Raw genomic sequence first — 27,025 nt, 5'->3', positions numbered from 1 at the left:
GAGATGAGTGACAGGGCCCAGTGAGTGGGCACAAGGTGGCCTGCCCAGGTTCAGGGGTGCTTCCATGAGGAGTTTGTGCACAGTGATGTGTGAGGGGCCTTCCAGCTCTGAGATTTGGGGGCTCTTCCCTCGTGCCCTGAGAGATCAGAACGGTGTGCTTGGAGGTGAGCCCCAGGCCTGAGAGGGACAGGACTCCTAGAAAGGGAAAGATTTGGTGGATGTCTGGGGACACATGAGAATGGTTTTGCGGAGGTAAAAGAGAGCTCGCATCTGGAAGCATCAGGCTGTGAGTTTGCAGAAGGGGTCGGGTGGTGAATGATCTGTAGGGGTCTCTAGGAGAGGGGCTGTGGCCCCTTGTGCTTTGAGCACAGAGGCTGTGAGTTCACTGGATTCTGACAAGATCAATGGGACAGCACAGTGGGTTTTAGCCCTCAGACAAGGAGGTCTTTACAAGGTTGGGTGTGAGACCCTGATGAGGGTGGTGGCAATGAGGAAGGAGGTAGAGAATGACATGGGATTCACCCTGATGACGAGCCTTGATGAGCAAGGGGGTTATGGGGAGCAGGGAAAAGAGAGGAGTCAAAGCAGGCTCAATTTTTGGCCTGGATTCCAGAGAAAATGATAAAATGTCAGAGCCCAAGTGTGCATTATCCACGGGGCAGCAGTGATTTGAAGAAGCACTTGGTCGTTGGAGCTCCAGGAAGCCTGGCCCCATGAGACTCAACCACTGACCACAGTTTAGGTCCTTCTGAGTCTGTGGGACCAGTTCCACCTAAGGGCGTGACCAAGGCTTGAAAATCAGCGCCCATCTTTACGGTTCATTCCAACTTCCTCCCAGTTCATCTCTAGTAAAGGGCCTTACTAACCACTTATCTGTGTCTTAAAAAACTACACCTGTGTGTAGGATGTCTTCGGCCCTCTCCCTGAATGAGCCAGCCAAGCGTGGCAAGGTGATTTTGGGTGCAGCTCAGAATGACTATGCGAGGTGATCTTGGAATCGTTCTGATGAAGCATTATGAAAGTGGGGGTACAGACGATGAGGATGGCCTTGCCACTCAAAGGTTACCAAGCCCCTTTATAGCCCGTGTGTCATGTCATCTGCTTACTCCTCACTACAAATGTCTGGGGAAGGAACTTTAACTTAGATTTTCCAGGACCAGGATCTGAACTTAAGACACTCCATGTCCGTACTCAACCCCTACCTTCCAAATGATCGCTGCCACCCTGATGCCCTACCGTCACGGATCATTCCCTGGGCAGCATCCTTCTTTGGTGAGAATTACTCCTGGGAGGATCCACGTGTTGAGTCACACCCTCAGCAGAGCAAATAGAGCAAATTGTGGAATGTTCAACCCATTGCATCCTTGACCTGATCAGTTCCAGGAGCGCTGTGTTCCAGGTGGGGAGGGTAGGAGGGCACAGAAGACTGTACTGGGGGCAGGGGGGAGGGGGTCTCGCTCAGGGACAGCTCGTAGAGTGCAGACATCCAGGTACCTCTCCATGTCCCTGGCTGCAGCTCTGACCTGACAGAGAGATTGCTGGAATATGGGGTGGAAATCTCATCTGCTCCTTCCACCATGCCTCTCCTTTGCTGTATAATCTCAGATGTGTTCTTAACAGATTCTGTGTCCCAATGCTGTCACCTGAAACCTGGGATCAACATGGCCAGTCTTCCTTTGCTTTTCTTCATAGAAGAGAGGAAGATGGCCACAAAACGCGGTCCCTTTAAGTGATTTGTGTGTCATGCGTGCATTTTTAAGTTGTTGACTGCTTTTTTCCTGTGTATGTGCCATCGAATTATTAAACAGCTGTCAACTTGGGTTAGGGTCTGATGATGGTGCCAACTTTTGGAATGTATCAGTACATCTCGGTCTTGGCTCCTTGGTTGTTTTGTACGTATTAACACCCTCTGATCTCATTCATTCATCAAATATTTATTGTGCAATCCATTGCTGCTGTGTTGTGAGTGTGCATGTTTTGGTTTCCTGGGGCTACCATAACAAAGGACCACAAAGTGGGTGGCTTCAAACAACAGAAACCGATTCTCTTGTAACTTTGGAGGCTGTAAGTCTGAAAGTCAAGGTGTTCACAGGCTCATGTTCCCTCTGTAAGCTCCAGGAGACAATTCTTCTTGGTCTCTTCCTGACTTCTGGTGGTTGCTGACAATCCTTGGCATTCCTTGGCTTGTAGACACTACAATCTCTACCCCCCCCCCCATCACATAGCACTCTCCCCATGCGTCTGCTGTGCTTTATCTTCTTATAACAACACCAGCCATTGGGTTAGGACCCACCCTCCTCCAGGATCAGCCCCTCTTAACTAACTACATCTGCAAATGACCCTATTTCCAAATACGGTTCCATTCTGAGGTTCCAAGTGGACATGAATTTTGAAGGGACACTCTTCAATTCACTACAATACGGATTTGGCATTTTCCTGGGTTTCTTTTTCTTTCACAAGGCAGCAAGAGGAGGGAGCTTAGAGTCTGGCTCTTCACAGCTGGGACAGGGATGCCAAGAATGAAGCTGGCAGTTTTGTTGGGAAGGAGAGGACATGTACATCTGTGAGTCCAGGACAAGGCAGTGTGAGATAAGTGTTGAGTGGCACCAAATATGCCCGTTCAGATGGGCCATGCCCACCCTCAGCAGGAACGCTGGCTCAGAGAGGCTCTGGCCAAAAGTGAAGTGATGCGCGAGCAGCCTGGGGTGGGGGGGGTGGGGACAGGCGGGCATAGGAGATCGATGGGGAGCACAGCAGGCTGGGGGGGTGGTGGGAAAGTCTAACTGCATTCTGGGAATGGCAAGCCATCTACTGTGATAGGTGAGGCCGAGGGGCAGGGCCAGACAGACCCGGGTCGAAACCTGGGCCCCTTTTCTTGCCAGCTGGCCGTGTGGCCTCAGATGAGCAACTTCTGTAACTGTTGTTCTAAGAAGATATGCGCAGCATTGTTGTGGGTACTGAATCCGGTCACATGTGCTGGCATCCCTGCCACAGTGGAGCCTGGCCCTCGAAGAAAGTCCCGCTCAGGAGCAAATAGACACCCCTCCCTGCCCCCAGATGCCCAAGCCAGATGCTCCACTTCCCCCAACCTCACCTATGTTTAGTCAAGGTCTGTCTGTTCTACCTCCACACGGCCACTCTCATCCCTCCGGACCACCACCTCCCACCTGGGGTGCAGCTTCCTCATGGTCTCCCCGCCTCTGCTTTCCCTTCCGTCCTGATCCATTTTCCAACATGGCAGCCTGAGCCGTCTCCCTCGTGTGCAGATCTGATGACACTCTTGTTTTCCCTCAGACCCTGTTGCGGTTTCTGGTGCCCTCAGGGTCAAGTCCAACACTTACGCCATAACTCCAAGAGCCCCCACTTTTGCACCCTCCTTGTCCAGCATATGCCCCCAGCTGCTAATCCCACCATGGCTCACATGTCTCTTTCTTATCTTTAAGCTCTTACAAGGATGGTTCCTCCTGCCTGGAGCTCTCCCTGTCATTCTGTCTCCGTCCGTCCGGGCTGCTAGGACAAAATACCCTGCACTGGGGGGCTTAAACAACAGACATGTCTGTCTCACAGTTCTGGAGGCCAGAAGTCAGATCAGGGTGTGGCACGGTAGGGTTCTAAGGAGACCTCTCTTCCTGGCTTACAGACGGCCACTTTCTTTCTGTGTCCTCACATGGCAGAGGGAGAGGGAGAAAGAACACCTCAAGCACGAAGAAGGGGATAGGGAGCAAGAGTGCTCTCTGGTGTCTCTTCTTGGGGGCCCTATTCCCATGACCTTATCTAAACCTAATCACATCCAAAGGCACCACCTCCAAATACCATCACATTGAAGATCAGGGCTCTGACATATGCATTTGGAGGCAAGGGGGAACAGAGACATTCAGTCCATAACATGCCTCCACTCCTCTTTTTACTTAGCCACCTTCTGTTCCTCCTCGAGATTTCACTTTGGATATTACTTCTTCCAGGAAGCTTTCTCTGATTTCCCCTGCACACACACAAGACTGGGCTAGGTGGAACCCTCTGTGCTTCCTAGGCATAGTGCTGACCGTTTCTCTCTTTAAGGAGTTTTTTTCTTCCTCTATAGGTGGCCTATTCCACAAGCTACCCTCTAACCTTGGTGCCATCTTGTAACCCTTTCAGGACCTCCCGGCCCCAAAGGCGATCAGGGGGATGAAGGGAAAGAAGGCGAGCCTGGGATCCCTGGATTACCTGGACTTCGAGGTAACTGGGAGGCCCCGGGAAGGACCTGGGCATATCAGGAAGGAGAGGGTGCCCCCATTCCGTCCCTGACCCTCCACCCTCTCATTGGTATTGGTGAAGGGGCCCCTGGGAGAGCCCCCAATCCACCCAGCTTCAAATGCCCTGCTGTGTCAAGACACTGATGCATTGCTGTTATCACAAGGATGGGGCAAAAACTTCTTCACATAAAGTACCAGGATCTGAAGGCAAAGGGGGGCATGAGAGGCTCACAGCTTCCTGCAGCCACTTCTCAGCCGGGGAGGCAGGGTTCACATGACCAGGGCCTTTGGAAGGAATCGAGGGTGTTCCACAAGCATGCTGTGCGTCCTCAGTGTGTCCTGAGCCACCGGGCACCCGATACTCCCTCCTCCTTGCTGATTCTGCCCAAATCAATGAACACGCTAGTGACAGCCCTGAAGATCCGGTGGCTGATGGGGAGGATGTTTTTTGGCCTTCTGGAAAGAGTGTGTTCTTGTCTCAGGACGCTTCTGTTCTGTTACTTTCTCAAACTTGGCCTCCCAGACTGTTCGCTTCTGAGCCTCTGCTGTGAGCGACATTTCCCCGGGAGAGTGCAAAGTCTTCTCACGGATGTAAGAAAAGGGGAAGTTTATCTGGGGAAAGATGTCTGTTTTGTTTATGTCAGGAATTCCATCTGCAAACCGTCTTCTTCCTAAATCTTGAGGACGTTGCACACAGGAGAGGGGCAGAAGGTAATAGGAGGAGAGCCCACGGCCTGGCCTCTACTCCTGGCTCACCTCCAGGGGAACCCCCCAAATTCAGAACTGAGGATGCCTTAAACACTCACAGGCCTGCGGAAACTCTTTTTCTGCCTTATTAAATTATACGGTGGGGAGCCCTGGGCATATCTCATACTAGATTCAGAACTCTGTGGCAATGGGGCCATTGGACTCCACACAGGTATCTCGTGTTAGGAAGGAAAAAAAGAAATCAATCAGCCCTTCTCTGAGGTACCACCATCCTCTGGGCCATTCGTCCTCCTCCAGACATTTGATGTGAGCTCTGGAGAAATCATTACTGGAAGACAGGTTTCTCCGTGTCACGCAAAGAGACCAGAGAAAGCCAGCCCACATTCAAAGCGGGAAAGAACAAGTAATCAGTTAATTAAGAGTTCTCTGCTTTACAGAGATAACTGTGGGCTTAGGTCAGGCCTCTCGGGGAGCAGGGCTCTCACTGGGTGAAAGTATTTGTTGATTCTGGCTCTCCATAGTGACATGCAGGCAATGGCCACGGGACCTCGTGGCTGGGAGCCCCGGGGCCTGATCTGGCAGCCAGTCATCTCTCCCATTTACTGGCCTTGCTGACTTTCTTCCTCCTCCTCAGCCTATGATCCCCTTTGCTCTACCTCCCTGGGGTTTACAGCGGGGAAGGGATCTTTGTGGGGTTTTTTGTTAAAGAGGATGGGGAACTATTTCATCTGCCTCTTACCCTAAATACCAGTAAGCCCTTTTCATCCAGCATGAGATAAACCTGATTGACCACAAGCTTTCAGTTCAGGAAGACCAGAGCTCAGATCCTGCCCCCAACACTCTCTGCTGTGTGACCATGGGCAGGTTACTTAACCTCTCTGGGCCTCAGTTTCCTCATTTGTAACACAGGTGAAATAGCACCTCGGTTGATTGTGAGGATGAAATAAGGTACTCTATGAAAAGAATCCAGAACGGTGTCTGACACATAGAGAGTACTCAAAAAACTGTTTGCTGAGTTGAAATCTCCAGCACAACTAGAGGCAAAGGGACATCTCCCAAATGCGGTGGGCACCACCACCATTACTCACAATAGAATTGAACCTTCCGGGGTCAGGGGCCCAGCCTAACTGGCTAAGAGGCGCCGGTGGGGAAGGTTTGTGCTGACCTTTCGAACACTGTTTTTTCAGCCTCTCTAACTTCACTGAGAAGAATCAGTAAGGAAAAGCCACAGGAGGACGCGTGGTTGAGGGTGATGGCTGGGCCAGATGGTGACCTGTAAAGGCCCTCCAGCTCTGAGTCCGAGGCCCCACAACTTGTCCTGTGTCTCCCCAGGTCTGCCAGGAGAGAGAGGAACCCCAGGGCTGCCAGGCCCCAAGGGCGATGATGGGAAGATGGGAGCCACAGGACCAATGGGCATGCGCGGGTTCAAAGGTAATAGCAAACCTCGGAGCACCTGTGTAGCCTTGCTCATCACTAGCCCCTGGGCAGCAGCACGGGCACCGGAGCAGATGGACTATCTTTGCATTTTGGCTCTGCCATTGACTAGCTCAGTGACCTTGGGCAAGTCACTTGGTCTTGTTAAACATTCATTTCTTTTTTTTTTTTTAATGTTTATTTATTTATTTTGAGAGAGAGAGAGAGAGAGAGAGAGAGAGCGCACATGTGTGCACACAGGGAAGGGGCAGAGAGAGAATCCCAAGCAGGTTCTGAGCTGTCAGCACGGAGCCTGATGCAGAGCTCAAACTCATGAACCGCGAGATCACAATCAGAGCTGAAACCAAGAGTCGGATGCTTAACCGACTGAGCCACCCACGTGCCCCTCTACATTCTTTTCAAGAGTGAGCAGATTTCCATGGTAACTGCAGCACAAGACGAGGAAATCTGATGCTGTGTCCCCAGTCTTAACCCTCTCCCTTGTAAATATGAAAACTAAGAAAAAGTACTATTAATCATTCCTACCCCGTGGCTAGGATGGTCTCAGTCTTGGATCACTGAGAACTTTTATTCTACTTTCTGGTGATTAAACAGGCTGAGATTTTTCTTCCTTTTATGATCTACATTTTAAAAAAATGATTTTGGGGTGCCTGGATGGCTCAGTTGGTTAAGCATCCGACTTTGACTCAGGTCATAATCTTGCAATTTGTGAGTTCAAGCCCCGCGTCAGGCTCTGTGCTGACAGCTTGGAGCCTGGAGCCTGCTTCAGATTCTGTGTCTCCCTCTCTCTCTGCCCCTCCCCTATTCACGCTCTGTCTCTTAACAATAAATAAACGTTAAAAAATTTAAAAAATAATATAAAATTAAATTAAAAAATTTTTTAAATGATTTTAAAACAGACTACAAAAGCAGCCTATGCTTGTTGAAAGTATTTAACAATACAGAAGCAGATAAAGTGTAATGTATAAAGTGAAAAGCGAGTCCCCTGCCCCATAGCCCCTTAAGCTATTATTCTTTGGAATAACTACTGTAAACATTTTGGAGCATATCCTGCCAGAACTTTTTCTAAGCATATTTATATTTACATATATGGTTGCCTTTGTTTTGGGGTGTTTTTTTTTCTTCAACACTTGGATCACATTAGGCATCCATCCCTGGAACTCGCTGGCTTGCTTTTTTTTCACCAGACAATATGCCATAGGCTTCTCTGACTTGCAGATTTTTTTTTTCAATATATGAAATTTATTGTCAAATTGGTTTCCATACAACACCCAGTGCTCATCCCAAAAGGTGCCCTCCTCAATACCCATCACCCACCTTCCCCTCCCTCCCACCCCCCATCAACCCTCAGTTTGTTCTCAGTTTTTAAGAGTCTCTTATGCTTTGACTCTCTCCCACTCTAACCTCTTTTTTTTTCTTCCCCTCCCCCATGGGTTTCTGTTAAGTTTCTCAGGATCCACCTAAGAGTGAAACCATATGGTATCTGTCTTTCTCTGACTTACTTAACTTAGCATAACACTCTCCAGTTCCATCCACGTTGCTACAAAGGGCCATATTTCATTCTTTCTCATTGCCACGTAGTACTCCATTGTGTATATAAACCACAACTTCTTTATCCATTCATCAGTTGATGGACATTTAGGCTCTTTCCATAATTTGGCTATTGTTGAGAGTGCTTGACTTGCAGATATTTTTATGGAGAGACTTGGAATGGAATTCCCTGGTCACTTTAGTGCCCTCCCCCTTTTGAGTGGTGTCAGGACCTTCTACTTCTTTGTAGAGTGAGATGCTAGCTTGGAAAAGGGCTCTATGGTTTCAGAGCTCTTTCCTGAAAAGGAAATTCTACAATTCCCTAGAAGCTCTGCCTCATGTTTCATAGCCTCCCCCACTGGGAAATCTGCCTGACATATAACCTCTGTCCTCCCTGTGTAACTGAAGTCCTCCCCCAGCTTTTCCTCTAGTGCTTATTAAGACAAACTTGGATGCGTACTTCTAAAAACTTGACTACTGGGGAGCTTGGGTGGCTCAGTCAGTTAAGCGTCGGACTTTGGCTCAGGTTATGATCTCACGGTTCCTGGGTTTGGGCCCCACATCGGGCTCTGTGCTGACAGCTCAGAGCCTGGAGCCTCCTTCTGATTCTGCGTCTCCGTCTCCCTCTGCCCCTCCCCAGCTCACGCTCTGTCTGTCTCTCCCTCTCAAAAATAAAAACATTAAAAGAGGTGCCTGGGGGATTCAGTTGGTTAAGTGTCTGACTCTGACTCAGGTCCTGATCTCACTGCTCGTGAGCTTGAGCCCCGCGTTGGGCTCTGTGCTGACAGCTCAGAGCCTGGAGCCTGCTTCCGATTCTGGGTCTCCCTCTCTCTGCCCCTCCCCCACTCACACTCTGTCTCTGTCTCTCCAAAATAAATCAAGACATTAAAAAAATAAAAAACAGGGCGCCTGGGTGGCGCAGTCGGTTGGGCGTCCGACTTCAGCCAGGTCGCGATCTCGCGGTCCGTGAGTTCGAGCCCCGCATCAGGCTCTGGGCTGATGGCTCAGAGCCTGGAGCCCGTTTCCGATTCTGTGTCTCCCTCTCTCTCTGCCCCTCCCCCGTTCATGCTCTGTCTCTCTCTGTCCCAAAATAAATAAACGTTGAAAAAAAAAAATTAAAAAAAAAAAATATTAAAAAAAAATAAAACCTTGACTACGTAATAGGAATATCTTTGCCCTGTCTTCTTCCTGCTGAATACCACATACTCTAGTCTGTGCTGGTAGACTCTACCCTTCTACACTTTAGTTAGGGAACGAAACTTCTTAGCTGGGCCCCCCGATCTCCTTCTTGGGGTGCCCAGAACATGCAGCATAATCGACTCAAGCTCTTATCTTTCCTGCCATACCAGGCCCTCCGGTGCTGTAGGCTCCTGCTGAGAGTTTCTCGGGTCATGGGTTGATATGTCTCCTGCAGGTCACATTTTGTTCACCGGTAGGGTTTATTTCCTTTTCTAATGCCGGTTTTCCTCCTCTGTTTCAGGTGACCGAGGTCCAAAAGGAGAGAAGGGAGACAAAGGAGACAGAGCAGGGGATGCCGGTAAGGACATTCTACTGGGGTCACTGGATTCTGTAGCTGTCATCCAAGCAGCCCCACGGGTCTGGGGGGACCGGAGGCTAGAGCCAAAGGAGCTCCCTCCCTGTTTCAGGGCCCTGCTGGCCCAGCAAGAGACAGCTATACTGAAGGGGGCACAGACCATGCTTCCATAAGCCCAGTGGTTGTATGGGATGATCTAGAGGCAGACTGTCTGCCCTCCCTCCTGGCTGCCTCACTAGCCAGCTGAGTAATCTCTGCACCTCAGGTTTCTCCTCTTTAGAATGGGGATAAGAAGCATCCTTACCTCGTAGGATCATTGTGACAAGTGAATGAGTTAGTCCACATAAAGTGCTTGTTACACTGCCTCCACTGTGGCTAGGATTCAGTAAGTGCTGAGTATTATCATGCCGTGTAATACATTAGTTCAGACATACCGGCTCTCCAGGTACTTGCATGAGGAAAGGTGCAGAAGCAAAACAGAACCCTTTTTGTTTTCCTCCTTTGCTATGAACTGAGTAGTGACACTAGGGAATCTCCTCATTGGGCAGAACACCAAGTCTAGGAATGGAAGTCTCTCTGACCAGCGTCCTCCCTAAAATGTTGACAAGGGCTACACGTAGAGCCTTGGAGAGATTGTCAAAGAATGAGTCTCCTAGCCAAGTTTCAACAAAATGCTAGCATATAGTATTTGTTGGGCTCTGAAATGTTGCCATTCTATGGGAAGCCATGAGCAGATTCTCCCCTTCTAGGGCACCTGTGCTCCAGTCCTGGCTCCCTAGGAAGACTGCACCTGCACCCAGGTTCTGCTGGTGACACTCAGGGACAGATGCCACTGCAGATTCACACACTGGCCCGAGACCACAGGTTTCCCTACTGCCGATCTTTGGTTCCATCCCAGTCACGCAGGACCAGGAAGGACACCTCTCTCCTAAGTAGGGCCTTTCCAAGGTCCTCTGAAACTTGAACTTGCCTGCTCCCTCCCCTGGCCTTCTCTTTCCCAGGGTCGTGATTAAGATCAAACAGGAAAAATGCACATGACGGTACTTTGTCACTCGGTGGTGGCGGACACGGACGAGGACCAGGTGTGCCTATGCTCGCTCTGGGCTCACCGCGTCCACTTTACCCTAGATGCTATAACCCACAAAACAGTTTCTGTGGTTCAGTCTTCCTAGCATTGTCTACAGTCCCTTTCTGGGGCAGCCAAGGGTTTAACTGGGAGTGTCCTGGCTCAGTGAGGAGACCTGGTGGACTTTGCTGGGAGCCAAGAGGAGAGTTTTGAAGACAAAATAAAGGAGTCTGGATATGATCTAGGACATCTGTGACAGATCTGAGTCACACTTATCTAACGGACTGGGCTCCGTACTTTGTCTTTGGGGTGCTCTCTGCTCTGTTTGTTGACTGCTTTCTGATGGAATGCTGCCAGAGTAGCCGAGAAGGACGGTGGCCTTTAGCTCTGTGAAATAAAAAAAATCCTGCTGTGGTGGCAGGAAGGGGGGGACTGCGGAGAGATGACCTGTGAGAGGGGGATCAGAAACGCTGCCCACATACCGGGGGTTCTTGTCAGGAACTCTTTGGCGACTATTCCTCAGCCGATTTGACAGGAGAGAGGAGGTCCGTGCTAGCCTGGGAAGAGGTGGTGGTGGTCAGTCCATTACTCCAAAGGATGCTTTCATCACTGTTTAGCTTGGTTCTGTGGGCCCAGCTGGCTGGCCTCTGCAGCTGGACCGGGCTGTGAGGTGCTGAGCCACAGTGGTGTGGGGCTCCCCCAGGCATGGGTGGGGAACATGGGGGAAGGGCATCTAATCCACTTGGCCCTGGAGTCTATGGACTGCACCACAAGAGGCTGATGTCAGCCTAGAACAGCCCCTCCTCAGGGACAAACAGCGTTCTTTCTTTCCTGCCCTGAAGAGGCCACACCCTCACTGGAGCCCAGAGCTCAGACAATGGCCTTGACACAAAGCCCTAAGCTTTTCATTGCCGTCTCCCAACCCCAAAAAATATCTTCGTGGGTGACGGACCTGGAAAGTGAGCTGGCTCAGCAGAGACAGCTCCACAGATAGGAGGCTTTACACAGCGTACAGGGGAGCATAGGAGACACGTGGGAATTGTAGAGCGTAACTGGAAGGCCATCCATCTGTCACCTGTTCCAGAGGCTTTCAGGGGCAGGATGACTCTCCCAAGGCAGGAGCAGAAGCAAAGTGGAAACCCAGGCCTCTGACTTCTCTTAACTCTGGAATGAGATCTTAGGCCCCTGGTCTTTAAGAGTCTGGTTGGGCTCCTTAAAACCTAGTGAGTCCCTCACCTGCAGATATGGATTTAAGGGAACCTTTGAAGCAATTCAGGGCTGCCCCGTGCGGTGGCAGGGGAGTGCTTTCCCACGGCCGGCACCCCTGGCCTGTCTCTGACTACACCAAACCCACGCTATATTCAGACTCCTGGTTTGGTTTCTAAGGAGCTCCAGTCCAACAGGCGTTAACTGGATCCCTGAGACCACAGCTTTGAGGAGGAAGCCAAGGATCATCTTTCAGGAGAGTGTGGAAATTCTGATGAGCACAGAGTGCCCGCTTCTGGGAGGTTCTCAGTCATTCCCCAAGCCCAGGGCACCCCCTCTGTGAGATCTAACGGGTGGGGAAAAGGACTCAGCACTAGAGTTCTGCCCTCCTCCACAAAGGAACACCGTGGAGAAGGAACCCTCTTGGGAGACCCAGCTCAGGGCACCTTTACCAAACACCTCCCACCCTTAGCAGAAAACCTGAAGTTCCAGCAGGTGGGGTATTACTACATAAAGGGATCGAGAAGAGCAACAAGTCACCTACCCCTCAGGTCAGAATCAGAAATTGGGGGCTTTCCTTTGAAGAGGGCATTACAGAGATTTCTTGGGACCCATGTTTTGAATCAATATTAAAATATTTTTCAGGGGAGGGGCGCCTGGGTGGCTCAGTCGGTTGTGCGTCCACTTTGGCTCAGGGCATGGTCTCTCAGTTTGTGAGTTCGAGCCCCGCATCGGGCTCTGTGCTAACAGCTCAGACCCTGGAGCCTGCTTCGGATTCTGTGTCTCCCTTTCTCTCTGCTCCTCCCCTGCTCACGCTCTGTCTGTCTCTCCTACAAAAATAAATATACATTCAAAAAAAAGTTTTTAAAAATATTTTTCAGGGGAAAAATAAAAAAATAAAAGTTACCCAAAAAAGGGTGACTGGGTGGCTCAGTCAGTTAAGCATCTGACTCTTGATTTCGACTCAGGTCATGATCTCAATGGTTCATGAGTTCAAGCCCCGCATCAGGCTCTGTGGTGACGGTATGGACCCTACTTGGGATTCTCTTTCTCCCCCTCTCACTCTGCCTCTCCCCAGCTCACATGTAGGCTCTCTAAATAAATTTATAAATAGATAGATAGATAGATAGATAGATAGATAGATAGATAGATAACTTAAAAAAATTTTTTTTAATGTTAAAAAAATATTTTTCAGGGGGCTCCTGGGTGCCTCAGTCAGTTGAGTGCCCGCCTCTTGATTTCAGCTCAGGTCGTGATCTCACAGTTCATGAAATTGAGTCCTGTGTCAGGCTCTGCACTGACTGAGGGTGCAGATCCTGCTTGGGGTTCTCTCTTTCCCTCTCTCTTTCTCTCTGCCCCTCCACCGCTTACATTCTCTCTGTCAAAATAAATAGACATTTAAAAATAAATAAATAAAAATATTTTTCAGGATAGGATCTTGCAATTGTTTACCCATGTTTTGATCTGGAGTCACGTGATTCTCGAGTCAAATGGGGTTTCAGGCTGACTCTTCTCCCCCTCCTGAGCACCCCCCCCCCACCTCCAGTTCACTGAACTGGGACCAAGAATAGAGGTCTGGAGAGAATCCCCACCGTCCCACGGCTAGGCCATGGTTCAAACTGAGTCTGGAATCCAGATCTCCTGATTTCTGCTTGACAAGAGGTAAAGTTTTGTTTTCTTTTCTTTTGTTTTGAAGCAAGGGAGGTATCAGTCATTCTGTTAGATGTTTGGCTTTGGGGAGTTTGGCCAGGAAAAAAATAAACTCTATATACATATCTCAAGACAGAAAAACGTTTGTTTTACCCTCATATATGGTCCATTTGCAGGAAAAATAAATAGTATTTTTGCAGCTCAGGGGTGGGTAAAGTTTCCAGCATGAATTTAAAGCAGGATAGAAGCTCAGATTGTTTAAAAACTTTTCCTCAATTTGGTTTCACATGGGAAAAATATGCAGAATGACCCAGGGGTAGATTCTAAGCCAGGTTTTGTTGGTAGTTTCTAGTGGCATCTCAGAAAATTAGGAAAAATGTTTAACACCTTGTGTGTGTTTGCAGTATTTAGGAAAGTTTGTGGGTGCGGGGGGAGCAGTGGGCACCCCATCGTGTAGCGTGAGCTCAAAAGAAATTATCAGGGAGGTGGCTTCTAGACAGTTTTGTCCACAGCTGCTGAGATGTTTCCATCTCTGTTTTAGAATGCGGGGGCGCCTGAATGGCTCAGTTAAGTGTCTGACTTTGGCTCAGGTTGTGATCTCATGGTTCATGGGTTGGAGCCTATGTCGGGCTCTGTGCTGACAGCTCAGAGCCTGGAGCCTGCTTCGGGTTCTGTGCGTGTGTCTCTCTCTGCCCCTCCCCTGCTCACACTGTGTATGTCTCTCTCTCAAACATAAATAAACATTAAAAAAAAAAAAAAAAAAGAATCCGGAATGCAAAGAGAGGCCTTCAGTGTCCGTGAGTTCCCTTCCTCCCATCCCTGTAAGTATGGTTACCTGCACTGGGTGCCCCAGGGAATCCCATTTGGCACCAAAAGTTAGCATTCTTGCAAGCATGGAGAGACAGAGATGCTGGACTTTTTATATGCAAATATATTTCTTTACTAACTGGATATATTTCTTTAATTCCTTATACAACTTTAATGCCCCAGCAACAACGTGATCTAAGAGCAAACCACACTTCTCAGAAAAATCAACTATCACATGCTACTACTAACAAACTTGTAGCTGGTACTATGAGAAGCAAAGTTTCTATGCACATTATTTCACTTAATCCTGACAGCACAATTCAGGAGTCCTGGTTATGTCCACGTTAGGGGGGCGGGGGAGGCTAAGGGTAGAGAAGAAGGGAGCTGCCCAAGGTCACCGGAGTTCGTAAGGGGCAGAGCCAGGTTACAGGTCACACCTGTCTGGCCTCGAGCCCACTCTCCGTCCTTTGCTACATCCTTGGACTACCTCTTATTCTCTCTGGCCTTTGACAGCCTGGGGCCCTCATGGGCCACTGTCTCTTCTCAGTGGGTTTGATATGAAAGTGCTAATTCTCACTTTTAAGGATTTCTTCCCCTTTTTGCTGAATTTCACCCAGCTTTGGCTGCCTTGTGTTCTGTGGCCCCATGAGAGGCCAGCACAGGTTTCACACTGGAAGTTCTGCATCTCCCAGTGAAGCCCTACCCTCACTTGCTTCTCCGTTCTCTTGTGGGTAAACTGAGCCCGCCGGCTGGATGCAGCAGCACCCGCACGCATCTGGCTGTGTTCACTCACACGCTGGTTCGGCTCATACAGTCCTTCATTCCTTCTCTTTATCCTCACACAGCGAGTGGGGGGCAGATGCAAACCCCAGAGGGTATGTGGAGATGGCCAAGTGTCTTTAAGATGTCTCCTCCCCTGAGCGTATGTCCAGGGACTGAAAATGCACGGGGCCCCAGAATTCACTCAGAAAAGTCCCGTGGCAAACGCGGCTTCCAGCCCTGGCTGACGCAGAGTGGGAGGCACCAGAGAGAAAGGAATGGGCACAAGGACATGGTAAATGAGGGATGTGGGAACCAGATGGAAACCGAGCAGGCACAGGGACAGCAAAGGCCCAAAGCCCGTGGGTCAGAAACCGGGGCTGGCATAGAGTTGGCTGAGGGAAGGAGCAGAGGCGAGAGGGATTGGCCTCCCTCACTTCCATCATAAAGAAAAAATAGAAGATGCACCTGGGTGCCTCAGTCGGTTGAGTTTCCGACTTTGGCTCAGGTCATGATCTCAGCGTTCATGAGTTCGAGCCCCATGTCTGGCTCTCTGCTGTCTCCCTCTCTCTCTCTGCCCCTCCCCACCTCAAAACTAAACATAAGGAAAAAAAAAAAAAGAAGAAGAAAGATTGAAGTGTGGCAGGAAGGAAAATATTTGTGGAAGAGAGTATTGCTTTATTCACTTACTTGGCAAACTGGTATTGAGGCCCTGGCTAAAGGCTGGGGAACCGAAGCGGAGTAAGGACCAGCCTCAACTTGAGGAGCCACTATCTAGCAGGTGAGGAAGACACATACACACGCGATCACAGTGGAATGTGGTGAGGGCTATAGGAGACGTATGTACAGAGGCTAATTTTGCCTGCTGTTGTGGGAGTCACTTGCTGAGGTGTCTTTGACAAATTGGTATCCAACAGGTAGATGTGGAAGGCAAAGGCATTCCAGGGAAAGAGAGCCCTGCATGAAACAGGAAAGCATTGCCCGAGAAACCCAAATAGTTTGGGGTGATGAGGTTTAGGGATATAAGAAACAAAAAATAAGGCCAGGGAGGTATGCCGGGGTCAACAGTCTGGAGTTCAGGGTCGACCTTCAGGCACTGGGAAGCCGGGATGGGCTGTCAGCAGGAAGTGACATGACAGCAGTGAGAGGTGACTGGCAGAGAACCGGGCTGAGAGCTGGGACCAAGGGGTAGCCGGCCAAGGTCATGAGAATGGAGCTTCAGCTGTCCCTGGTGATCTCAGCTCTAAGGCCAAGGCCGGGCACACGGTAGGCAGCCCCTTCCTCCCTACAGAAAGGTCCATATTCCGAGTCCACATTTCTCTGCTGCTCTCGCTCCTTCTCTTGGCTGAGCTGCTCCTCTTTTAGAAAGTGCCTCCTAAGAAGATGAGACGTGAGCTCTGGACGAGCAGCATGGGCCGCGCAGGGTAGCAAGCTTGAGACCCGAGTCCCCTTCTGACCTACTGACAATGTGGCAGGGAGACCCGGCCCTCAGCCTCCCGTGCTGCAATCTCCTCTTTTTTTTTTACCTCCTGTTCTGTGCGGAGGATGGGATCTGGCCTTCCAGACGTGCTGGTTTGCCAAGAGTTTATCCTAAGCCTTCCAAAAACAAATCCACTGACTTTTCCTGAGAGCTTCCTAGTGACCCCTTCCAGGAGGGCTTTAAATTGCTATGTGCAAAAAACAGTTCAGTTCTGATTAATCCGTGCTGCCCTCGGTATGATGGCTTAAAATAGATTCAGGAGGGCCTGGAAAAACAAAAGACCTGGCTCCTTTAAGAAGCCAGGTGGTAGAATGGGGGGTGTGGTGGGGGTGGGGCAGCTGCCTGAGACTTAGGAACAGCTGTGCAAGGTAGGGGACATTCATGTCTGATGAAAGGGGAGAGAGAAGAGCTTCCATGTGAGCCCTGGTGAGGAAAACTGCTTAGGTGAAGAGAAACGAAGCCCCCTGGTGGCTGGGTGCTCTCAGACACAAGCAGAAGGGTGCTAAGAGGCCATTAGCAGGGCCGATAGCACAGTTGACCCTTGAACAATGTGGGAGTGGGGATTAGGGACGCCGACCCCCAGCCTGTGCCTTCAAAAATCCATGTGTAACTTTTAGGACACCTGGGTGGCTCAGTCCATTAAATGTCCGACTCTTGATTTCAGCTCAGGTCATTATCTCAGGGTTCATGGGTTCCAGCCCTGTGTCAGGCTCTGCACGCACAGCATGGAGCCTCTTGGGACTCTCTCTCTCTTTCTCTCTCTCTCTCTGCCCCTCCCCTGCTCACACACACGCACTCTCACTCTCTCTCTTTCAAAAATACATAAGCGTTTAAAAAAAAAATTTTTAACTCCACGTATAACTTTTGACTCCCCAAAACTTGACTACTAATAGCCTACTGTTGACTGAAAAAGCCTTACTGATAACCGTCGAGGAACACATATTTGATATGTTACGTGTATTATATGATGTATGCTTACAATAGAGTAAGCTAGAGAAAGGAAAATGTTATTAAGAAAATCCTAAGGAAGAGAAAATACACACACATACAGTATGGTACTGTAGTGAAAAAATTCTGCATGTAAATGAACCTATGCAATTCAAACCTGTGTTGTTCAAGGTCAGCCGTACCTGTATTCTACGTACATACTGGGTTGGGGCGCCTGGGTGGCTCACTCAGTCTGATTTCAGCCTAGGTCATGGTCTCCTGGTTTGTGAGTTTAAGCCCCACGTAACTCTGTGCTAACAGCTCGGAGCCAGGAGCCTGCTTTGGGTTCGGTGTCTCCCTCTCTCTCTCTCTCTCTCTCTGCCCCTCCCCTGCTTGCTCCCTGTCTCTGTCTCTCTCAAAAATAACATTTAAAAAAATAATAATAAAAATGAAATAAATACATACGTACGTACTAGGTGAAAGCGGGAACCAACTGAGGGCCAAAGCCAAGGGCTAGCTGGAAAAGAAGCAAGCCAGTGTTTGGAGTTCATGTTGAGACTCTGGGGTTAGGTATTGTAAGTGGAACTTGGGAAGGTTTGCTTCTTTTAACTGTTGGTCTGCGGGGCCTTTTACACTGTGACTGGGGGTAACCAGTTTGTTCCCTAAGCACCTATTCTTGTCACTGTGAGTGAGCAAGGGAGCATGTTCTGTGCTGTGCCTTCATTTCTCACATTACCCACATTTATCTGACACTGCTGTACCCATCCTTTGGAGGGGAGTCTAGAGGCAACCCCCCTCCACCCCCACCAAGGACTGGCATGTCCCAGTTTCCCGGCAAACACGTGACAATTTCTGGGATTTGCCCTGAAGAAAACTCTTTTGGTAATGCAAACCTCAGACTGAAGGTGAACAGGGCATTTTCTACAAAAAACAACACCTTGGACCACTGCAGAACTGAAGTTTGGGTCTTTGATGTGGGTTTCGTATGAAGAAAAGTTTTTGGTTGAGACGTACATTAAAACCGGGAGTGGTTAAACTGTTTATTTAGAAAGCAACACAAACAAACTTCGGAATTCTTAATCCCCGTGACCCTGCACTCCCCCCTCTTCTGTTGGAGGTGCAGTTTGGCTGAAGGCACTGCAGATTGAGTCCCTGAGCTGTCGCTGCCTCTGCATTACATGCATGGCTCCACTTCCCGTCCTGTCCTTTGACAATGGAAAACACCATTGAGGTGTCCTTGGAACCAGTTGAGATGGACCGACTTCCCCTAGGGCTGGATTTCAGGCTGTCTTCTAAAGGGCGCTGGTGTAGAATTCTCACGGGAGAAAGAAGATGAAAGCGGGAGGCAGAGCCTGTGGACATCCTGGGAGGTCTTGTGGATGCTGTGGGGGAGGGGTCATGGCTGGCTTTCTCCCTGACTCAAACGGGGGGCCATTCCCTTGCCTCAGTCCCTCAGGCCCCCATCGGGATCCTTGGGGCTTACATGGAATTCAACACTATTTCTTGAGAACCGACCACCCCAGTCACTCAGCCTACCCAGATTTCAGAATGACTCTCTAAGGCAGGTGTCGTTATCCCATTTAACCGATGGGGAAGCTATTCTGAGAGGTTATATTACTTGCCCAAGGTCATAGATCTAGAAAGTGGTGAATGTGGTGCTGGAGGTGGGTCCTGCCTTCAAGAATTTATAATATTGGGGCTGGGAAGCATCTCAGCCAAGGACTCTCGGACCCTGAACTTGAAGGAGAATAGAACTGAGAGAAGAACCAGGGCAGGGTGGGGACGGTGTGGGTGAGGGCAGAGGGTGAAGTGCCTTCTTAAAAAAAGGCCACCTGTCCTGGACATGGGACCCGGAGCTAAAGGCGGCAGGGGCAGGTCCACGAAGACTTTAGAGGGATGCCATGCCGTATAAACTTCAGAACCCCCTACAGCTGCAGGCGTGATCAAATGAGGCCTCCCTATCATTGGTTTTTCTCCTGGCTCTACTGCATTTCTTTCTACTCCTAAAGGCCTGTTGACGCGCACTGACCCTTCACTGCCCTCTGAGAGACCCAAGAGCCAAAGCATGGCAAAGGACTCACCTCGCTACTGGGCTGCCCAGTGAAGTCCTACAAGTGCCGCTCTGGGTGTTAGTGGCATCTTCCCACTGCGATGGGGTGAGCTCCTGGTTCAGGGCAGGACAGGCAAAGCACTTCCTTTATTATTTAATCAGGCACATTTTTATTGCCCCTCCACTAGTAGCTGGGCATCCATGAGCAAGGCAACAGAAAAACAAAATCAGACAGGACAAACTCCCAGTTTCCAAAAGAATAGACAACAGAGTTGGGGAGACCAAAGTTAAAAACAGTTTTACAAAAAATCCGGCATGATCAGTACAGTGATAACTTGGGAGGTATTTCTGGCTGCTCCTTCTACCCAGCAAAGGCCCAAGCACCCCATGTGACCCCCAACTGAAGACACAGAACAGTAGTCCGGGGACTGGAGACCCAGATGTGGTTCGAGTGTGGCCACTTTATCAATGTAACCCTTCCTTCCCTGAGTCAGCTTCCCCATCTGTAAAATGGGTATAACAAGAACCACCCACTTTAGAGAAGGGATACAAGGATCAAAATGAAATCTGCTAACAAAAGTGCTTTGAAGAGGCACAAAGCACCATATTAAGTTCAGAGCAGATTACCATTAGGAAGTAGCATTTTATAAAAGCGTACCCACAGGCCAGACCGCATTTTAAAAGCAATGCCCTCCAGCAGAGCCTGACCAGACATTCCTTACTTTGCTTGTGGGATGGCTCCTGTCCTTCCCATACGGACCACATTTCCCACAGATGTCAGGGAAAAGAGAAGTGTCGTGTCAAGAGAAGGACGGGGCCCAACGTCCCCCACCTCGGGGAGGTGGGAAGCAGAGCCCCCGTGCTGCAGGCCGGCTGGGGCCATGGGGAGTTCTTTCTTCACCAGAGAATGAAAAGTTCAACTTCCTTAATGGGCAGATGGTCCAAATTATCCCCGGGGCTCTACTCTGCAGCTGCAGAAAATCAGAGCCTATTTTCCCAGTCCCATGTGTTTATTTCGACTCTACACAACCTCCTTTCTTTTGCCCGGTTTTGCTTTGGCCTAGAAGGCAGGATAAACAAACCTAAAGGGGCTGTGATGTTTCAGGCTTAGGCTGGGTTTCCCTCCTCTCCTGTTCTTTAGAAGCAAAGTTCCCTGGGCTTTGGGGCCCTTCTGATGCACAGCCAAGCAGGTCCTGGGGTATTTAGGGATCAGTTCTGTTCCTCGAGCCCAGCAGAAGGCTATGGATCCCATTCATGCATCCACTCGCTCAGTACAATTTGTTAAGTGCTGCGATGTGCCAGACTGCCTGCGAGTGAGGACCGACCGCATTTCCCACAGATGGGAACCACCAGGGTGTTGAGTGGCTTTCGCTTTCACGGAGCTTACAAAGATGAGTGCACACAGACCTGAAGGAGGGAATGACGGTATAATATTTCTCATATGTGGGGAGCGCATGTTGGGACAACAGATCAGGGAAAAACCCTCCCAGAAGAGGTGTTACCTACATGCCTTACTCACAAGGTCCAACAGCTGGTAAGTTGCGTAGCGGGGGTGGGGCTTCATCCCCGATCAGTCCCTTCATGCACTTCTCCACCTTGATGCGCATTGACATCACCAGCCAGCTGTTCCAAGCTATAACCCCCCCCCCCGCCCCCGCACCGGTAGATTTTAAAGCACCCCAGGTGATTCCTACCTGCAGCCCAGGCCACTTGCCTCAGTCCACTGAGAGAGCCACTGCTTTAACACCAAGGCTCCTTCCCTTACTCCCTAACTTACACTAACTACCGTAGACCCCGCGGGACTGGTGGGCGGTAGGTGAAAGGCGCTTTTTGTATGAAGAGAGCTGTTAGTAAATATTTGTCTTAAGTATTCAGCCTGATAGTTGGCTCTGTGGATTGAAAAGCAAAGGCCTTTGCTCTCCTCCCTGGCTCTTCCTTATAGCTGCTGTGTGATCCTGGGCAAATCGCTTGACTTTTCTGGGCCGATTTTCTCCTCTGTTAGGTGAGATCCATAGTAACTAAACTCATGGAACTGTCATGAAGAATAAATGAGAGAATACATGCATGAGCTTCTTTGCAGTGTCTGGTGGGTAGTAGGAAGTGAGTATACATCAATTCCCTCGGTGCCCATCCTTGACTTGAAATCTCTTGGATAGTGCCCAGAGCATGGCTTTGCTGTAGCTGGGTTGGGGGCAGTTCTGAGCCAGATGTGGACAGGCTCCACAGGCAGTACACAGTTCTCAGTCTAGCCCAGCCCTGGAAACCGGTTATGAGATGGTAGCCACTGGCCATGAAACTGTCCTCTCAAACCCGCTGAGGGACCCAGTAATGAAGCCAGTCCCTTGGTTGTGTTCCCACCAGATGCTGGAGAAAGAGGAAGGTATGTTGCGTTTCGCTTCCCAATAACTGCAAAACCCAAAGCATAGAGAGTAAAACAAGGTAGGAAATCATCAGATGAAAAACCCTGGAGGCATCCAGTGATGCCAGCAGATGCTGTAAATGAAATGAAACCCGACGCTGGCTTTAAAATCCTGGAATGGGTTCCCAAAGGAGGTAAGATGAGCATCTGTCAGGCATGGGACAGAGTGGAGAGGATCCCTATGTTTAAAGCGTGAAAATGGGTTCAAGACTAATATCCAGGGCTTCTCTGGTTCTGGGGTTCAGAGATTCAGAACCAGGGGAATCTGGGGTTGACCCTGCCTACTTTGTCTGGGACTTTGCTTTTCCTACATATATATTTATAAGGCAAAGAGAGCAAAGAAACATTTGTTTCAAGAAGAGAAACCCCACATACTGGATTTGTAAGGTCTGTGCTAGGAGCCCCAGAGAGGCCTCAGCTGGAGTGCTACATTCCTGGATCATTCTGGAGCTGCTTTGCTTAAGGAATCACATTCAGCTCGCATTAGTGAGCAGAAAGTTGCTGACAGCAGGAGCTAGTCTTCTGCTGATGCCCCTGTCCCTCTCCCTTAATATACTAAGGAGCCAAGAACTGTGCTCTGGGGACAGCAGAGGAAGTCAAGAGACTAATCCAGTGTGAGCGCCCCTTGTCCCTACTCTCCACCCAGCAGGATTACTTTGCAAAGAAAGCTTTCAAGGTTGTGATCCCTGGTCAGGCCACTGTATACCAGCCATCCTCCACAACACAGGGTGATCTCTCAGAGCTGACCCATAAGTTGCTGGACAAATTGCTGGGCAGCCAGGGTGGGAGTTCATGGTGATGGGTGCCCATGATGTACCAACAAAGACTTGTGCAGTTGCTCCCAACCACCACCATTATACCCATTTTAAGAAGAAGGTAGGTGTAGAGAGGTTGAATCTGTCCACTAGTGGAATCAGAATTTGAATTTGAACCCTGTTCCTGAGTCCAGAACCAGCCTCTTTCTACTCCCCACCCCCCAACATTGCCTCCCCACAGGGATTATCACCACTGTGTTTTCCTCCATCTTAATTCCCAAATCCACCCAAGAGGCAAGTAGCTAACCAGCCCTTAGATTGATGTGTGGCATACCCAGGTGCTCTCTCTGGGCATTTTTGGTAGCAAGGACCAGAGAATCACTGGGTCACTTCAAGCAATGGGGGCTTGTCGTAAGGACACTGGGAAAGACTTTGGAACATAAGGACTCATAATACCGATGAGCGTTGCAGAGCCTAGGATGCGAAAGTCATCCAGAATCCAAGGCATTTCTGGGGACCCCAGCAGGAGGGGTTCATGGCTTCACCCTAGTGTCTCATCTCCAGCATGGCTTATTAATTCCATTGGCCCTGCCTCTTTTTGTATCGGCTTCTGCTCACTTATCTCCATATTCCCCCAACTCACATTCCTAAGGGAATCTGGGCGGTCCTGAGCCAGACCAACCATTCGTGGCATTACCCATGTGTAAGGAAGTGCCCACAGGCTGGGAGCATGGCAGACACCTTGACCTTGTTTAATGCCAGTCTTCTCACATCTGAGGTCAAAGATTAACAAAGCCGGATGCTAGTTAAAGTGGTTGGGACAGATCTTAAATTAGTAACATACTCTTGCAATAGGGGAAAAGAGGCCAGTGTGAACTAAATTCAACTTCTATTTGTACAGAGGTGACTGGGTGTCTTAAAAGGAGAATAAGGAGAGAGGGAGGGGGTAAGAAGAGAGGGGGAGTCAAGGAAGTGAAAAATTATAAAAAACAGGAAAGGGGTTTGTCCTTGTGAAACCCATCTGGGTTTGCTAACTGGCTCTTATCCAAGTTAGGCTCCTTTTCTTCCACAGAGGCTGGGAAGCAGGGCCCTATCTTCAGGTGTTGGCTGGAACACACAATAAATTCTTTTGACAACCTTGAGTTTTCTCCGGCAGGCACGTTAAGGGAGGTTAGGGTCATTGTAGGGATGTGGCGTTGAGCTGTTAGAAATTATGTGAGTATTCTGTTCAAGTCTTTATAGGTCAAGGTTGAGGCCTACTTGAGAGGGCTCAGGAGCCTGCCTAGGGTTTGGTCAAGCAGAAAATCTTTGTCACTGATCTGCTCAGCATCCCTGGGAAGTGAGTGTGATGGGTGAAAAAATGAAGAGAATGTCTTAGTGCCTCTAGACTTAAGAACATTGGCAGTATAGCTTGACCAGCCCCCACCAGTCCCCTCTACTGACTGGCTGCTCTCCTCACCATGCCACACCACCTGCCATAGACCCATTCTCGTGGCACTGGGCAGGGATGGCCTGGATTACCTTGTAGCATTTTTGTGTCCAGAGGAGAAGCCTGATTGTATACCTCTCTGTCCCCATGACTGGGTCAATACTTGTTTAAAGATCAACCAGTAGTAGGGAGTCTAGATGAACTACAGAGAGCTAGCCCCAGTAGATGTAACCCAGGGTCAGGGCCCCTAGCCATTGTGTGCACAGGGAGCACATGGTCTCTATCCTGGGGAGACACCATTCCTGCCTCAGCTGGTGGGATCAGTGGATGGGTGGGCACAGTACCCTTTCTGAACAGTCAGACACTGAAGGTTAAGACTGGAACCAGGGATACAGGAAACATGAGGCATTCAGCTGGGGATTCCGATCATACCCACTAACAGAGTCATGCATCCATCCACCCATCTGCCCTCCATCCCATCAAACATTTAATTAGCATCTTCAGCCAACCAGGCATGATATTAAGTATCGAGGGATCATGGATAAACAAAACAGCGTTTCTCTGCCCAAGGGAAAATGAGCTATGTTTCCATAACTCTCAGAGATTGCAGGTTTTCCCTGAGCTCTTGAAAGCAGTCTGGGGAGTACCAGCCTGCCTCCATCCTAGCCCTTTTCAGGGCCTCAGACCAGCTTAACCCTGTGTTGTGGCTTAGGCAGTACTCAAAGTGGCCAGCATTGGAAGGAGAAGTGGTCTAGGAAGAAAGAGATCTGGTATCCCAGTGACAGCTGGTTACTTCCTCTCTCTGAACCTCAGTTTCCTCATCTCTAGGTGAGGGTTTGGACTGGGGAGGTCTCTGCCAGCTCTGGCATTCTGTGCTCTTCTCCATCTTAGGCTGTCAGTTCATTAGACAGCCTTGAGGGCAAAGACGACACTTAGTTGTCCTTAAATCCTTAGCCCCTGGTACCATTCTGGAATGTGGTAGGATTCCAGAAGTGCATCTGGGTGGATAAGGAAGTGAATAATTAGAAAGAGAAATACATACATTGATAAAGATATGTATAAAGAATTAATAAAATAATGCATCTTCAGCACCGCAAATCTGTGCACAAGAAGTAGAATCACCCTGGACGTCAATAAATGTGATCACTATTCTCAAAAGCTAAGGCTGATTTATCTTTCCCCTGCCCAGAAACAGAGACACGTTCATTTTCAAATACAAACTCAGCAACAGCCATGCTTCACAAGGGCATCCCTGCATTGTTGGTCCTCCTGTAAGACTTAGGAGAAGCCAAACTATTTCTATGAATTAGGGGTAGAAGCATGACAGTTCAAGGGTTAAAGTAATTCTTTTTAATGTAACTGCTTCATCAAAAGGCATCTTGCACTAAAGTCATGAGGTAGAATTAGTGGGCCCTGCCCAGAGAGCTCAGAAAGAATGAGGGATCTTATGAAAAATGAGGAAAGAGAGGGACAGGTGGAGAACTGCCTCAGGGTAAGTCTCAAGGTCAGGTCCCAGCTCTTCTACTTACTACGAACTGTGGGATGACCATGGGCAAGATATATCACCACTCTGAGCCTCTGTATCCTCAAGTATCACATGAACAGTTTGGGCCAAGTGATCTCCAGGTCTCGGTCAGCTGGCAAAGTCTAGGCTTCTCCATCATTTGTGATGATTAGAAAAGCCTAAAGACTATGTGACTAAAAGTAGCTCTATGTACCAAGTAATGGTGATATCTGAAGCCCCCTATTAAGCTTAAGGAAGTTGTTACTAGATATAACCCGAGAAAATGCAAAGGCTCCTAGTCCAGACACCACGCCTTATTCCTCTCCGTGATCTGACCCCCTCTGTGCCTCAGCCCCACCCTGTTTACTGAGGGGCCAGGCCAGGACTGGAACAGGTCTGGGGTCCTACCTCAGGAGGAATGAGCTCCTCGTGGTTGGTCCCAGCAGTAGCCTGGGTAAAGGGCAGGGTCAGTAGAACAGGTCGGAGAATGAGGAGGAGGGGTTCTATGGTCTGGCATGGCAGCTGGACAGGAAAGCTCCAAATGGAGATTAGAACCACTGATGCTGTGGAAAATTTGTTGATGAAATGCTTGATCCTTTTGATCCAGGAGAGGGCAAGGAGGCTGCCCAGCTGAAGAGGGCAACTCTTCTGCTCTGGGTTCTGTTCATCAGCTTCCTCCCCTAGGATTACACCGTGAGACAAAGAAGTGACCGCTTCTGATGTGAGCTTTTTTGTTGTTGTTTTTTTCTAAGTTCATTTATTTTGAGAGAGAGAGAGAGAGAGAGAGAGCGAGCAGGGGAGGGGCAGAGAGAAAGGGAGAGAGAAAATCCCAAGTAGGCTTCATGCTGTCAGGCCAATGTGGGACTCGATCCCACAAACCATGAGATCATGACCTGAGCCTAAATCAAGAGTCGGATGCTTGACTGACTGAGGCTACCTAGGTGCCCCGATGTGAGCTTTTTGAAGGGAAGGGACTCTTCTCTGTCTGCTTCTCTGTATAAAACGGGAGCACCTCTGACCCCAAATCATGGGTAGCAGGGCAAAAAGAAACAGGCCTGACCCTGTAAGCATCTGGGTATCACTGCTCTGGGGAGTACTAGGAGAAGTTCTGCTCAGGATTTAGCGGGCCAGGGATTTTGATGTCCTCCAGGCTTTTGATGAGGAACAGTTCCTTGGTATTTCCCATAACCTCGAATCTTCCGGAAGATCTCTTTTTGCAAACAGCTGGGTGGGGGCCAGCCTTGTGGTCACTATGGCTCTGTCCACTTGCAAACCACGGTACATGTCCGGGTAGATTCCAGTCTGCAGGGTAGGGACCCCAGGACAAGAAAACGAGTTTCATATTCTCTCTACCTGGAAGGTTCTCTTTGTGAATCAAAATCTGATATCCACATAGAGAATGGTGCAAGTCAGGGTTTTCTGCAGAGTTGCTGATTTTCTTTTTGCTCAGGAAGGATTTTCCAGGCCCCCCTGAGGTAGGATGCAAAGAAAGAGGTAAAGGGGCCTGTCAGACAGTGCAAATGTGGTTGTTA

General features: G+C 49.4%; 1 protein-coding gene across 2 annotated transcripts in view; it reads left to right on the top strand.

Moving 5' to 3' along the window:
- SCARA5 (scavenger receptor class A member 5) overlaps positions 1 to 27,025 on the top strand; it is a 127,345-nt gene that overhangs the window by 81,883 nt on the left and 18,437 nt on the right. For both annotated transcript variants that reach the window (XM_045461459.1, XM_045461453.1), the window contains exons 5-7: positions 4,138 to 4,218; positions 6,276 to 6,374; positions 9,388 to 9,444. In XM_045461459.1, the coding sequence (XP_045317415.1) occupies positions 4,138 to 4,218; positions 6,276 to 6,374; positions 9,388 to 9,444 (237 nt within the window). The remainder of the gene's footprint in view (positions 1 to 4,137; positions 4,219 to 6,275; positions 6,375 to 9,387; positions 9,445 to 27,025) is intronic.

This window comes from Leopardus geoffroyi, chromosome B1 (assembly GCF_018350155.1).
Source record: "Leopardus geoffroyi isolate Oge1 chromosome B1, O.geoffroyi_Oge1_pat1.0, whole genome shotgun sequence".
NCBI classification, from domain to species: Eukaryota; Metazoa; Chordata; class Mammalia; order Carnivora; family Felidae; genus Leopardus; species Leopardus geoffroyi.
The sequence above is the reverse complement of the archived record's forward strand: the minus strand, read 5'-3'. Positions and strand labels throughout refer to the sequence as shown.